At 39.3% G+C, this 15,442-nt stretch overlaps 1 protein-coding gene across 1 annotated transcript in view; it reads right to left on the minus strand.

The window, feature by feature from the left end:
* Positions 1-15,442, minus strand: part of LOC126278800 (formin-like) — a 246,586-nt gene that overhangs the window by 71,945 nt on the left and 159,199 nt on the right. Inside the window, exons 11-12 of the mRNA XM_049979073.1 lie at positions 15,006-15,215; positions 14,318-14,512 (exon numbers count right to left, since the gene is read on the minus strand). Of these exons, the coding sequence (XP_049835030.1) occupies positions 14,318-14,512; positions 15,006-15,215 (405 nt within the window). The remainder of the gene's footprint in view (positions 1-14,317; positions 14,513-15,005; positions 15,216-15,442) is intronic.

The following is a 15,442-nucleotide window of genomic DNA, read 5'->3' on the forward strand; positions in this document are numbered from 1 at the left end:
GAAATAAAAGGACAAACACTCAAATCATACGATAAAAACCCCCTGCCCGAATAAAACTCAACACGAGGTCCGCCATAGCAACGTCATCACATAAAAGGGCAGGGAGGGTATCAGGCAGCGCAAACGTCTGCCTGAGTCCTGTTAAAAGCGGGCAGTCCACCAAAATGTGGACCACCGTCAGAGCTGCCCCGCAGCGACATAGCGGTGGGTCCTCCCGGCGCAACAAATGGCCGTGCGTCAGCCACGTGTGGCCAACGCGCAGCTGGCAGAGGACGACAGAGTCCTTCCGAGAGGCCCGCATGGAGGAGCGCCACACACTGGTCGTCTCCTTCACCGCCCGAAGTTTGTTGGGTGTGGGCAGGGTGCACCACTCGTCACCCCAGGCACCAAGCACTTTCTGGCGCAAAAGCGACAGGAGATCACACTCCATAAGGCCGAGTTCCAGAGCCGGTGAACTCACTGCCTGTTTAGCTAGCGTGTCAACCCGCTCATTGCCCGGGATGCCGACATGACCTGGGGTCCAAACAAAGACCACGGAGCGGCCGCAACGGGCAAGAGCATGGAGCGACTCGTGGATGGCCATCACCAGACGGGAACGAGGAAACCACTGGTCAAGAGCTCGTAAACCACTCGGGGAGTCACTACAGATAACAAAGGACTCACCTGAGTGGGAGCGGATATACTCTAGGGCGCGATAGATGGCAACCAACTCGGCAGTGTATACACTGTTCCTGGGTGCCAGCGACCGTTGCTCACAATGATCCTCTAGAGTAAGAGCGTAACCAGTGCGACCAGAGACCATCGAACCGTCGGTATAGGCCACGGCAGATCCGGGAAACTCGGCAAGGAGAGAAACAAAGCGGCGGCGGAGGGCCGGAGGAGGGACCGAGTCTTTCGGACCCTGTGCCAAATAATGATGGAAATCATGCATTTCAGTTTAGTGAATGTGAAAGCTAAATTTGAGGCCTAAACCTGAGTCCTAAATTTGAAAGTGCTGCCCCTCTGAAGGACTGAGCAAGGCCTGAAGTTTATTGGGAGTTAAACTGCTCATTACTTTAGATATATCACTACGGGCAACACTGTACAAGAGACTCTAAGGAAGGCAATTATCTATCTCAAGTTGTTGTTAGCTTATGCTACACTTAATATGGATGGAAGTTTTATTCAACCATTAAAGTTTTGTCAGCTGACCTCCAGAAATGATTAAGCCAAAGAAGAATGAGGGAACACGTAGTTAAGTTACTGTGACTAAGTAAGTAAGGGCACAGGGTCTCAACCCCGAATCCACGTGAGTTTGACATCACCCACTAACCTCAACAAGATAAGACATTTAGAATTTTCACTGGCTGGATGTGGCATATCTTACTCAGAAGCAGGGCCATCTGTGACATCAGCCCCATTTTTCAGCTTCTCTATGTTTCCTGTACAGCTTAATGTGCAGATTACATCATGAAGTAATTTTCTACCCACATACATGGTTGCTTCTATACTGTGGTAAAGAGCTTGTTTAGCCAGTCAATGACAAAGTATGCTGGTGAGCTTCTTGTCCTTCCAACCTCAGTGTCCATTAGTGTCAGTCTGGAAGTTGGTCCTGCAGCAAGCCATAGATACATCACAACACAACAACCCAGTCCAGTCTTTGACCACTGACTGCACACAGCCATCTAATTACAGTCTGCAAGCACCAATGGCACACCGCCATCAATTGGCAGAAGCAGCCACCATTCAGGAAGACATTACACACAGTGCGCAATGAATTTTATCATACTGTGAGTATATACATATATATACAACCACAAAGATCCCAAGATTTTTCCCATGTGGAAGTTTCTTTCTATTTTTTTAAAACAAAGATTCCAAGACTTACCAACAGGGAAAGCGCCGGTAGACAGGCACAATGAGTGGCGGCAACTTGATATTAGCGGAGATTGAGGCCTGGTGGATAACAAGAAGAGGGGATATATTGAAGGGCAAGTTCCCATCTCTGGAGTTCAGATAGGTTGGTGTTGGTGGGAAGTATCCAGATAACCCGGACGGTGTAACACTGTGCCAAGATGTGCTGGCCGTGCACCAAGGCATGTTTAGCCACAGGGTGATCCTCATTACCAACAAACACTGCCTGCCTGTGTCCATTCATGCGAATGGACAGTTTGTTGCTGGTCATTCCCACATAGAAAGCATGACAGTGTAGGCAGGTCAGTTGGTAAATCACGTGGATTCTTTCACATGTGCGTCTGCCTTTGATCATGTACACCTTCCGGGTTACAGGACTGGAGTAGGTGGTGGTGGGAGGGCGCAAAGGACAGGTTTTACACCGGGGGCGGTTACAAGGATAGGAGCCAGAGGGTAGGGAAGGTGGTTTGGGGATTTCATAGGGATGAACCAAGAGGTTACGAAGGTTAGGTAGATGGTGGAAAGACACTCTTGGTGGAGTGGGGAGGATTTCATTAAGGATGGATCTCATTTCGAGGCAGGATTTTAGGAAGTCGTATCCCTGCTGGAGAGCCACATTCAGAGTCTGATCTACTCCCAGGAAGTATCCTGTCACAAGTGGAGCACTTTAGGGGTTCTTCTGTGAGAGGTTCTGGGTTTGAGGGGATGAGGAAGTGGCTCTGGTTATTTGTTTCTGTACCAGGTCGGGCGGGTAGTTGCGGGATGCGAAAGCTGTTTTCAGGTTTTTGGTGTAATGGTTCAGGGATTCAGGACTGGAGCAGATTCGTTTGCCACGAAGGCCTAGGCTGTAGGGAAGGGACCGTTTGATATGGAATCGGTGGCAGCTGTCATAATGGAGGTACTGTTGCTTGTTGGTGGGTTTGATGTGGATGGATGTGTGAAGCTGGCCATTGGACAGATGGAGGTCAACATCAAGGAAAGTGGCATGGGATTTGGAGTAGGACCAGGTGAATCTGATGGAACGAAAGGAGTTGAGGTTGGAGAGGAAATTCTGGAATTGTTCTTCATTGTGAGTCCAGATCATGAGGATATCATCAATAAATCTGTACCAAACTTTGGGTTGGCAGGCTTGGGTAACCAAGAAGGCTTCCTCTAAGCGACCCATAAATAGGTTGACATACGAGGGGGCCATCCTGGTACCTATGGCTGTTCCCTTTAATTGCTGGTATGTCTGGACTTCAAAAGTAAGAAGTTGTGGATCAGGATGAAGCTGGCTAAGATGATGAGGAAAGAGGTTTTAGGCAGGGTGGCAGGTGATCGGCATGAAAGGAAGTGCTCCATTGCAGCGAGGCCCTTGACGTGCAGGATATTTGTGTATAGGTAAGTGGCATCAATGGTTACAAGGATGGTTTCCGGGGGTAACAGACTGGGTAAGGATTCCAGGCATTCGAGAAAGTGGTTGGTGTCTTTGATGAAGGATGGGAGACTGCATGTAATGGGTTGAAGGTGTTGATCTACGTAGGCAGAGATACGTTCTGTGGGGGCTTGGTAACCCGCTACAAAGTGGCGGCCGGGATGTTTGGGTTTGTGAATTGTAGGAAGTAGATAGAAGGTAGAAGGTAGAAGGTAGGAGTGAGAGGTGTCGGTGGGGTCAGGAGTTTGATGGAGTCAGGTGAAAGGTTTTGTAGGGGGCCTGAGGTTCTGAGGATTCCTTGAAGCTCTGCCTGGACATCAGGAATGGGATTACCTTGGCAAACTTTGTATGTAGAGTTGTCTGAAAGCTGACGCAGCCCCTCAGCCACATACTCCCGACGATCAAGTACCACGGTCGTGGAACCCTTGTCAGCCGGAAGAATGATGATGGATCGGTCAGCTTTCAGATCACGGATAGCCTGGGCTTCGTGTGGTGATGTTGGGAGTAGGATTAAGGTTTTTCACGAAAGATTGAGAGGCAAGGCTGGAAGTGAGAAATTCCTGGAAGGTTTGGAGAGGGTAATTTTGAGGAAGAGGAGGTGGGTCCCACTGTGATGGAGGATGGAACTGTTCCAGGCAGGGTTCAATTTGGATAGTGTCTTGGGGAGTTGGATCTTTAGGAGTGGAATCAGGATTATTTTTCTTCATGGCAAAGTGATATTTCCAGCAGAGACTATGAGTGTAGGACAGTAAATTTTTGACAAGGGCAGTTTGGTTGAATCTGGGAGTGGGACTGAAGGTGAGGCCTTTGGATAGGACAGAGGTTTCGGATTGGGAGAGAGGTTTGGAGGAAAGGATAACTACTGAATTGGAGTGTTGTGGTTCCAGATTGTGTTGACTAGAATTTTGAGGTGTTGTGGGGAGTAGAGCTGGAAGTGGGAGATTAAGTTGATGGGAGAGACAGGGTCTGTGTGCAATGAGAGGAGGTTGAGGTTTGTTGGAAAGGTTGTGGAGGGTGAGTGAGTTGCCTTTCCGGAGGTGAGAAACCAGGAGATTGGATAGTTTTTTGAGGTGGAGGGTAGCATGCTGTTCTAATTTGGGGTTGGCCTGTAGGAGGATGCTGTGAACAGCTGGTGTGGATGTGGGAGAGGAAAGATTGAGGACTTTGATTTGGGATAGGAGTTGACGGGTGTGTTCATTGGCCGAGTCGATGTATAGGTGAAGGACTAGGCAGGTGAGGGCTATGGATTGTGCAGTTTGGAACTGGTATAAGGACTGATGGAAAGGAGGATTGCAGCCAGAGATAAGAACTTTAAGTCTGAGGCCTTTAGGGGTAATGCCAAATGTCAGACAAGCTTGAGTAAATAAAATATGGGAGCGTAATCTGGCATCCTCCATGATACTGACAAGAGGGAGATTGAGTTAGTAATTAAATTGCTAACGACCAAGAACTCTCATGGATATGACAGTGTATGTAGGAGAATACTGAAGTATTGTTTTATGTATGTTAGCCCAGTACTTAGCCATATCTATAATTTTTCCTTTAGGAGTGGTTGGTTTCCGGACCAATTAAAGTACTCAGTAGTAAAGCCACTTTATAAAAAGGGAGACTGGGATAATGTTGACAATTATAGACCTATTTCTATGCCATCGGTGTTTGCTAAAGTTCTCGAGAAGGTTGTATATACAAGGTTACTGGAGCATTTAAATTCATATAATTTGCTGTCAAATGTACAGTTTGGTTTTAGAAATGGTTTAACAACTGAAAATGCTATATTCTCTTTTCTGTGTGAGGTTTTGGATGGGTTAAATAAAAGGTTGTGAATGCTAGGTGTTTTCTTTGATTCAACAAAGGCTTTTGACTGTATTGACCACAAAATATTACTGCATAAGTTGGTCCATTATGGAGTAAGGGTAGTAGCTTACAATTGGTTTGCCTCTTCCTTTAAGAGCAGAAAGCGGAAGGTAATTCTCTGCAATGTTGAGAGTGGTAGTGGCATTCAGTCAAAATGGGGCACTGTTAAGTGGGGCATTCCCCAAGGGTCAGTGCTGGGCCCACTGCTGATTCCTATTTATATAGATGATATGCCTTCTAGTATTACAGGTGATTCAAAAATATTTCTGTTTGCTGATGACACCAGCTTGGTAGTGAAGGATCTTGTGTGTAATACATTATCAAATGACGTGGTTCATGAAATAAGTTCGTGGCTTGTGGAAAATAATTTGATGCTAAACCACAGTAAGACTCAGTTTTTACATTTTCTCACTCACAATTCAACAAGAACTGATGTTTTGATTAGTCAGAATGGGCATATTATAAGCGAGACGGAACAGTTCAAGTTCCTAGGCGTTCGGATAAATAGTAAGCTGTTGTGGAAAGCCCATGTTCAGGATCTTGTTCAGAAATTCAATCCTGCTTTATTTACCATTAGAACAGTATCTGAAATAAGTGACAGTTCAACATGAAAAGTAGTCTGCTTCGCATATTTTCATACGCTTGTGTCATATGTTATTATTTTTTGGGGGTAATTCTTCTGATTAAAAAGGGTATTTTTGGCTCAAAAACAGGCTGTTCGAGCTATATATGGTGTAAGTTAGAGAACCTCTTGTCAACCCCTATTCAATAGTCTGGGAATGCTGACATTGCCCTCACAATATATATTTTCTTTAATGTCATTTCTTGTTAGCAATATTAGCTTATTCCCAACAGATAGCAGCTTTCACTCAGTTAATACTAGGGAGAAATCAAATCTGCATGTGGATTGCACTTCCTTGACTCTTATGCAGAAAGGAGTACACTATATTGCTGCATCCATTTTCAATAAGCTACCACAAGAACTCAAAAATCTTAGCAGTACCCCCAAACGCTTTTAAGTCTAAACTGAAGAGTTTCCTCTTGGCTCACTCCTATTCTGTCGAGGAGCTCCTGGAAGAGCTGAAAAATTGAGCAGATTCCAGTGTTACATTGTTGATTTTCTTTATTTAAACTTACAAATTGTCACCTGAACACGTTTCTTGTATTTCATTTTATCTGTTTCTACTATCATGTTATAATTTCATGTATTGACTCGTTCCTTGACCGTGGAGACTTCTCCTTAATTTGTTCCCACGGAACAATAAATAAATAACACCAATACAGTAATCCACTGTATGTGTAATCATTTTACCGATGTTGGGAAACCAAAGAGACTTAACCAACAATGTCCCACAATTGATACAAAAAATGTCTTTGGAAAAGTTATTAATTGGTTTTCTGCAAATGGGCTTGCTCTGAACTTTGGAAACACACAGTACATCCAATTTTTTGCTGCAAGGAATAAAATTCCTTCAATAAACTTAACACATCAACAGAATTCAGTAGCCAGGATAGAGCATACTAAGTTTTTGGAAAATTCATATTTTGGATCTCTTAAAGCTACTAGGTTCAGCAACTTTTGCAATCAGAATAGTTGCCAGTTTTGAGGATTTAGAAATTAGAGAACTAAAATAATTTGCAAACTTTCACTCTCTGACGTCATATGTAATAATATTTTGGGGTAACTCAACATTTAGGCAAAAAGTATTCACTACTCAAAAGAAAGTGCTTAGAATAATGTGTGGGGCTCATTGTCACATATCTTGTAGGCAGAAATGGAAAGTTTAAAAACGACAGTGACATTTATGATTATAATACTAGAAGAAAGAAAAACTTAACTATCTTCTACTTAAACTATCTTTGGCACAGAAAGGGGTAAAATATTCTACTGCAAATCTTTTTGATAAATTACGAGATGAACTTAAATGTCTGGCAGGCAGCAGTAATAGTATCAAAAATAAATTGAGAACATATCTCCTTGCAACTACTCCTACATCATAGATGAATTCTTGAATAGGGATAAATATATCTCTAGGTGTAATATATGCATTTGTGCCATTTAAGGGAATGGGGTAGGTAACAAAAATTTTAAGCTAAAAAAACCAACATTGATTCATGTGTGCATTTCCTATGCATTTGATACATTCCACATCATAACAATTACTATGAGATTGATGAACGGAACTTAGAACTAACTAACTAACTATAAGCCATTACTTTAACCCTTTCGTGAACCATGGGAAACATGCTTCCCACTACAATGAACTCGCTCGTAGTCCCGTGGGAGTCACAGTCCCCACTTCTGTACAGTACTGCCACCTAGTGAACAGTATAGGGTACTACTTCCAATCAGAAATTCTCACCGTTTTTGCTGTACCTTCACGCAGAGGCACTGTATAGCTGAGTGTTGCTCTGTAGAAGAGCCTTTCAGTGCTGTTTGCATGACATTGTGATTTTTTCCTCAGAGCTATAGTATAAGGTATATTCATTTGATTTACCCAAATTTATGAAGGAAAACGTACAATTGGAACGAGGAGAATTCCAGTTTGAAACAAAAGGAACCATTTCTGCAGTGAAATGGATGGATAACCATCCAGTCACTTTCCTGTCCTCAGTTCATGACCCATGAGAAACAGCCCCAGAGAAAAGGAAAAACAAGGATGGTACTAGTACAGAGATTTATTGTCCTGGCGTTGTGGCAGAATACAACAAAATAATGGGTGGTGTCAATAAGTTTGATCAATTATGGGAAAGATATGTTATTGGCAGATGTTCTGTAAAATGGTGGCACAGAATATTTTATTTCCCAGTGGACAGCGGACGTTGCTGCAGTCAACAGTTTTATCCTGTGGAAAATACGTAAAAGACAAAGTGGACAGCATGATCAGCTCACATACAGGATCCATCTAGCCAGACAATTGATTGCTGGCTTCTCATCTCAAAAAAGGCATGGACAAAAACCTGTCTTTCTGGCAAAAAGGTGTAAAGCACCTGAAGATTTTCGTCATGTCGCTGTAGGGGGGCATCAACTCATTTTAGGAGAAATCTACTGGACGTGCCGTCATTGTAGTACCAAAGCTGGGGAAAAGAGCACTCGCTGTGTTTGTACATATTGTCAAATACCACTTTGCATAGACCCATGTTTCAGAAAATTTCATGGAAAGTAATTGTGAACAATCATTGTAACAAGAGAAGTAATTTTATCAAATTAATAGACATATATTGAAAAAGGAAGGGCAGTGGGAAGAATATTTCCCAGCTTGTTGTGTGACCTCACTTTCATAGTTGGAGCAAATTCGACATTCTGTATGATAAATATACTTATCTGTTAACTACTATCTGCTCTCCATTCATTAAAAAAAACTGCTCAATAATTTTGCCCACGAGAAAGTTAAAGGATACTTAGCATGGGAAGAAATGCGTCACATAACATATCTAAAAATAATCCAGAACCAATACCTTCTGAACATATCATGAAATAAATTGGTAATTTATGTGGAACATACTGTTCAGATATATTAAAAACAAAGATTCCAAGACTTACCAAGAGGGAAAGCGCCGGTAGACTGTTCAGACAGATGTACAACTTGGGCATAGAAAATACCATCGTTTCAAGTAATACTTAAAGAACTTCCACATTTATCTATTGGTTTAGCTCTCATCAAAATACTGCAAGCTAATTTCATAGGCAAGCTATTGCTGAAATTGTTTAAATGACCAGATGATGATAATGCACACATAGAAAACTTATATGATGATGTAATAGAAAATTTACAACAAGCAGCAGATAAACAGCTGCATAAATTTGATGAAAAAGTTACCACACCTAACTTTCATGTGGATGATTTGGTGCTAATGAAGGAAGTGCGCCACAGCTCAAATTAGAATAAAGATACAAGTTTTTCCCTTGATATAGTGGTTCTTAGAAGGTTTTAAATGTGTGACACCCAAAAGCAGTTTTCTTGATTGATCTGGAAACCAGTCAAGAAAAGGGCTGTTATGTTAAAGTGGTGTAATATAACATTAAATTAAATCTGAGAAAGAAACACAGTAACAACAAAAATTGTTCTTATTGGTGAATGTATGTAAACAATAGAGCTGGGCAAATGATACTCATGTTTGAACAGGCTCTAGACTTCCCGATACACCACATCATTTGATATAGTATCAAGCATGTTCAAACAATCACGTGATATTCAACTCGTGTGACAACTGCAACTAATATGCAAGAAACAACAAACTCTGCAACAATAAGCTGTGGCACTGCTTAAAATTTAAGTTTCATGAAACATTGGAAGAAATAGCATTAAATCCTACCAATGCATAAACTCGTATTTTGTTTGAAAAAATTTTCAGTGCTATTTCTCATAGAGTACAGTTATGTGTGCATATATTTACATTTATGCCAATTTGTATGTAAGAACAACATAAAATATTGTCCTTCAAAGAATATTATTGACTGAACCCATTATAATGTTTCATTGTGGGAGTCTGTAGAGATTTACGAAGTAGGTTGGAAATGTGCATTTGAATCCCTACCCACATATTAGAACAATAGATAAAAATGTTACCAGATGTTAATCACTTTGAAAACTAGGCAGCAACATTCAGATGAAACAATCAAGACAATTAATCAAGAATTAAATACTAAATAAATGAAATACAATGCAAAAAAAGTTAATGTAATTTTTGTGGCAAGGATGAATTTCAGTGGCAAGACATGTCTTCGAGATAGTATCATCAGATGTCACCAGATTGTGGGATGAATGAAACCTAGAGAATTGGACAATCATGACTGGAATTTTTTTATTTATCACTTGGTGGTGTTATGCATAGCCTGCAGCCTAGAAAATATTTCAGTCTGCTTTTAGAGTTATTTTGTTATCAAAATCCATAGTGCATTAAAACCGCCAAGACAGGTTCTCATGAGAGTACCAACAAAAGTCACTAGATTGCAGCCAGGTCAAAATATTGAACAGAACGCAAGATTTCCTGAACTGTGAAGTAAACTGTTAGAATAGTTTGAGTCATGTTCAAACTCAGCCCTTGTAAACAAATACTGTAGCTGTTATTTAATCAGCTGGTAAGTGTTCTTTTAGTATAAGATAAAAACAATGTATTAAGTTGAGAATGGGAACCATGTCATGAACATACGCAAGTATTGCTCATGCGGAAACAAATCAAAAGGACATAAACTAAAAATATAACATTTATTTGATATAAACAGAATATTACAAAGCAAGTTGACACAGTGACAGAATCCTACTCATGTAACATGGACAAATGACGCCCTTAAGTTGTGTTATGTTTACGAGGGGAATAAAGAATAGATAAACAAAATAATTTATGATAAGCTAAATGATCCACACAACTAATGATTATTTCTGTAAGGGGGATATGTATGCTGCTAGCGCTAGCTTGTTGATTTACAGAGTATCTAATAATAAATCAATACTTAGATGTATGGCTCAAAAACCAGCAGTATATTCATATTGTGCACCCGATATTTTTATAGGCTGGTACTTCGATATTTTTCCCACTGATATATCAATACATATTTTTGGTATATGGAGAACTGATACTGATATTTTTTTGAATGTCAATATATTGGATTCTCGATATTTTAAAAATATCAACAGTCCTAACAAGCACTGGTAAAAAGGGAATTCCTGGCCAAGAGAAGTCTACTAATATCCAACATAGTGATGTAAATAAAATAGAAAGAAATTTCCACATGGGAAAAATGTAAAAAACAAAGATTCCAAGACTTACCAAGCGGGAAAGCGCCGGTAGATAGGCACAGCGAATAAAACACACAAACACACACAGAGAATTTCAAGCTTTCGCAACCGGCGATTGCTTCGTCAGACTTTCTGACGAAGCAGTCGCCGGTTGCGAAAGCTCGAAATTCTGTGTGTGTGTTTGTGTGTTTTATTCACTGTGCCTATCTACCAGCGCTTTCCCGCTTGCTAAGTCTTGGAATCTTTGTTTTTTATATAAATATCCAACATAGGAATGATAATCAAAGGATTTGAGATGTGGTGCTACAGAATGTTGAAAAATTAAGTGGACCAGTAAAATAAAGGAATGTTGAGGTTCTGTGGAGAATCAATGAGGAAAGGAATGTACACTTAACACTGACAAGAAGAAAGCACAGGGTGGTAGGACATCTGTTAAGACATCAGGGTATAGCATCCATGGTACTACAGGGAGCTGTGGAGGGTAAAAACAGTAGAAGAAAACAGAGATTGGATTACATCCAGCATATAATTAAAAATGTATGTTGCAGGTACTACTCTAAGATGAAGAGGTTGACACAGGAGAGGAATTCATGGCAAGCCGCATCAAACCAGTCAGAAGACTGATGGACAAAATTCACAATGTACAGCAGTCCCAGGTACAGAAAGGAAAGTTTGCCTCAATCAAATTATTTATTGTTTTGTTGTTCAAGTGTAAAGCACAAGAAACTACAAATAAATGGAAGGGAAGAAGAAAGATAGTGATAACCTGCTTCAAAACTGGAATATTATTCAGTTTTTTGACTTGCATGCATCAAAATCTGAAACATTCATCTAATTACATTTTTGTTATTGGTACAAAGTGCATCCAAAAAATACCAGAAACCTGCTGATGCCAGTAACTTCTTCTCACTAAAAATGAGATATTTAAATTCATTGGTGAAATGAAGCCAATAGCTAGTAAAGTAATAAATTAAAATACTGAGCAATTAGATCTTGACACCAAGCCTTACTAAATCATTGGTTTCACTTTAATGACCATAACATATTCCTGAATAAATGTTATTTGTCACCAGCTAATGTATTGAAGTGTTATAGCCTAGTCATAAGATATCAGTAGACCATCTATCAGATCAGAATGGACATTCCAAAGACCACAATGAAGAATGAATGCCAGAGCTCAAACTTAGAAATGTTGTGCCATAGTTTACACTATCTCTGAATAGTACAGATGAAGCACAGATGTGGTTCATGTGATTGGAGGGGCCATTTGTGTGAATGGGAAAGGATTTACTTCTGGGCACAGTCAGACAGTATGGTTCACACTCTGAACTGTGGCAGCTGGGCAGTTGTTTATATGAGTTGCTGATGTTCAAAATGATTGTACAGAATGGAGTATGAGTTTTTCAGGACAGACACAGTATTACAGACATGTAACGGCATGAGTGCTAAGCATTTTTGCCCTTGAACAGAGCCTTAGGAGCCTCTATCAAGTGTAACTCATGTATCCATCATTCTGTAGTGGGTGTGGATATGTGGTTATTGGTTCGCTCCATACCAACACATGTTATAAGCAACTGGACTCAACATGACTCCATATTTTCATGGTGCATTCTGTGTGTTAAGCACTGGTGGCATTTTATAGCTGCATGTGGGGGCAGTGGAAGTTGTGTATTCCTCATACATAAAGGTTGTCTTGTTAGACTAGAATTTTTACCAATTACATGTGATTTTTTCATGATTACCGTCCTGCCTTTGCTCTCACAATGGCAAGTAATTAGTGGGTTATGGTATCTCATTAGACAGTACATTTCAATTGTTCCTAAAGTATTTACATTTCACAGAAAGCTCTACACTGAAGTACAAGAAATTCTCATTCATGTGTATGTGGGGCATGGCCATGAACCGAACTTGTTGTTGGTGTGTATAACTGAAAGTAATACAGCTCTACCTGCAAAGCTTCCAAAGTTAATTCAGAGTAATTTCTGTAAGAGAGCTGCTACAGGTATGTTGCTGATGCAATTAACCCCTTTATGTATTGTATTATAACTATTGTGTTCTTTTAATTCCTTTCTGAGGGCATGAGCTTGAATTAAAAGGTGATTGAACGGCTTTGGTCAGCATTTTATATTGCTTGTATATGGGATTTGTGTAGTTTCCCTTGTTTCTGATGAAATGCTGATTTTAAAGACAATTTTGATAACATACCGAGTTAAAATTTAACAGAGTTCCTGATCATTTTTAAAATTATTCTTTGGTAAATTTGCAATAATAAGATGATGTCTTGTTAATGTAATAAATACTTGGAAGTGGTCAGGTTTCTGTGGTAAATTCTGCAGGGGGTTATGGTTCTTCAAAATAATTACCAAAAGTTTTAGTATTTCTTAAAAATAAATTGTTGGAAATTTGGTTGTGTATCTCATTTTCCCTGGTCAGTCACTGCTGATAGGGTCTGGTTTCAGCATCCCCACACTGTTAGAGATAGTACAAAGGACATTACAAGGCATAAATGAATACTGAATTATGACAGGCTCTTACCACCTTCTTAATACTTTAATTCTTGGGCCCCAAATCAAAACTAAATGGCAGGTTAGAAAACTGTGCATGGCATCATTTCTACAGTGATTGTGCAAACTAGTAATTAGAGGCTTCATATGAATTACTGGTCTTCTGGTTACGGTAACATACACATGAAATTACAATCTGTGGTATTTCACTTCACAGCCAGCCAGATGGTTACCAATTAGTTTTATTTATTTTCTATTTTATTTTTTTCCTTTGAAAAGCCATGTTCAGGAGTATTTCAACCTTATTTTATACTGCTTACCTTGAGCCACTGAACATATTGCTTGTGTCATGAACTGGTATGATTATAGTTAAGTGTCTTAAATGAATATATAAGCACACAAAATAATGGCCCTGCATACAGTTCTTAATCATCAAAAAAGATTTATACAAGAGCTTTAAGTCTCACCAGTACACAGCATGCTCAGCCTATGTCTGTTAACCATGACACTCTTTGATAGTAGTCCCACTTTTTTTGCATTTATGATAGAACTCCAGGGAAACTAGTGTAGTATCCACAAACTTAAGCTTCTCTAAAATTAATAGTGAATACAATTTTCAGTTTATCATAGAAATGAAGAAGAGAAATAGGTCTATCTGGATGTTATTTGCCCTGAGATCTCTCATTCTGGTTGGGATCCAAGCAGCGAATACACGCAATAGCGAAATTCACGGCACCTGAAGAAGATAGCTGGGATGGTCATCAAAAATTGTGTAGAAAATGGGAAACAACAAATTTGCTGAACACCTGGAAGCTCACTATTAATATTATTTGCTATTTTATCATTTTTCTTATTTTTATGAACATATAAGTAAGGACTTTACTTAAGAATTTCAAATGTTAACTACTCACTTTCATGTATGCTCTTACAATAAAATGAAGCAAAGTAACACTATTGTCTTTGCTCTTGACATCACGTAGCTTGGCCAGAATTTCTAATCCAAATCCATCTGCTTGTCCACGTGTACGATTGCCACCATTCATATAATTACCAAGAGCCAATATAATGCTGAGTACTGTCTTCAGACTCTCTGATGTTGTTAGAAACTGTGAAACAAAGATAATTTTTCTGGCCCCTCTCACACATGAGATTACACAGAAAATATTTTTCTTACATGAAGCTATAGCTAATTAGAACAATAGCAGTAATGAGAGTTACTTTTTCATCTATAAAACATGATAGGTCTGAAAACTTTTAGAAGAAGGTCCATAATACTGTAAGTTGATCTTTATTTTCCTTATCTGCTCAAACAATTGCATAATATCTTTAGGCATTTAAAGAAAATAAAACAGCAGTTACTTTATTTGTGTAAAATTTAATGAGTACACACAGAATGAAGCTTTTCTTCTTAAATTGCAAAAACGGCTATACTACTAAACATTTAATTGTCTTACACTTGCAAAGAGACTACTCTTTTGTGTGCACTCCTTCACCTTATCAAAAATTGCCCAGCTCTTTTCTTAGTAATTTTTTTCTACATCTAAGGCTGAGAAATTTATCACTGGTAATTTGCAGCTAATATTTTTTGTGATAAATTACCTGACAAGTTGATTTTAAATTGTTCAGTTTACTTTCAATAGAAGACATACCATCTTCAAAATCAGACTGGAACATGAAACACGCAATGCGTTCAGCAAAATTTGGTATTTCTGCAAGTTCATATAGGAACTGTTCTGGCTTGTCAAGTGGAATATTTGAGTTACTTGCAATATGATTCCGAATTAAAGAAACTTCTTCTTCTGTTGGTCTCTAAAATTTAAAATATTCATTGCTTTAATAATTTTTCAGTTTACAACATTTGCATAATGTTTCTTGTAAGTCTGGAGGAAAAGAGAGAAATAACGACATGTAAATGTGAATGCTACGGTAAAAAGTAATTTAACTTCATATTGAGAATATAAAATAAATATCAGATATGGGACAGTGTAACTGGAAATATATGATAGATTTCTATGCCAATGGAGGTGTCCTATTAC

Source organism: Schistocerca gregaria, chromosome 6, assembly GCF_023897955.1.
Source record: "Schistocerca gregaria isolate iqSchGreg1 chromosome 6, iqSchGreg1.2, whole genome shotgun sequence".
NCBI classification, from domain to species: Eukaryota; Metazoa; Arthropoda; class Insecta; order Orthoptera; family Acrididae; genus Schistocerca; species Schistocerca gregaria.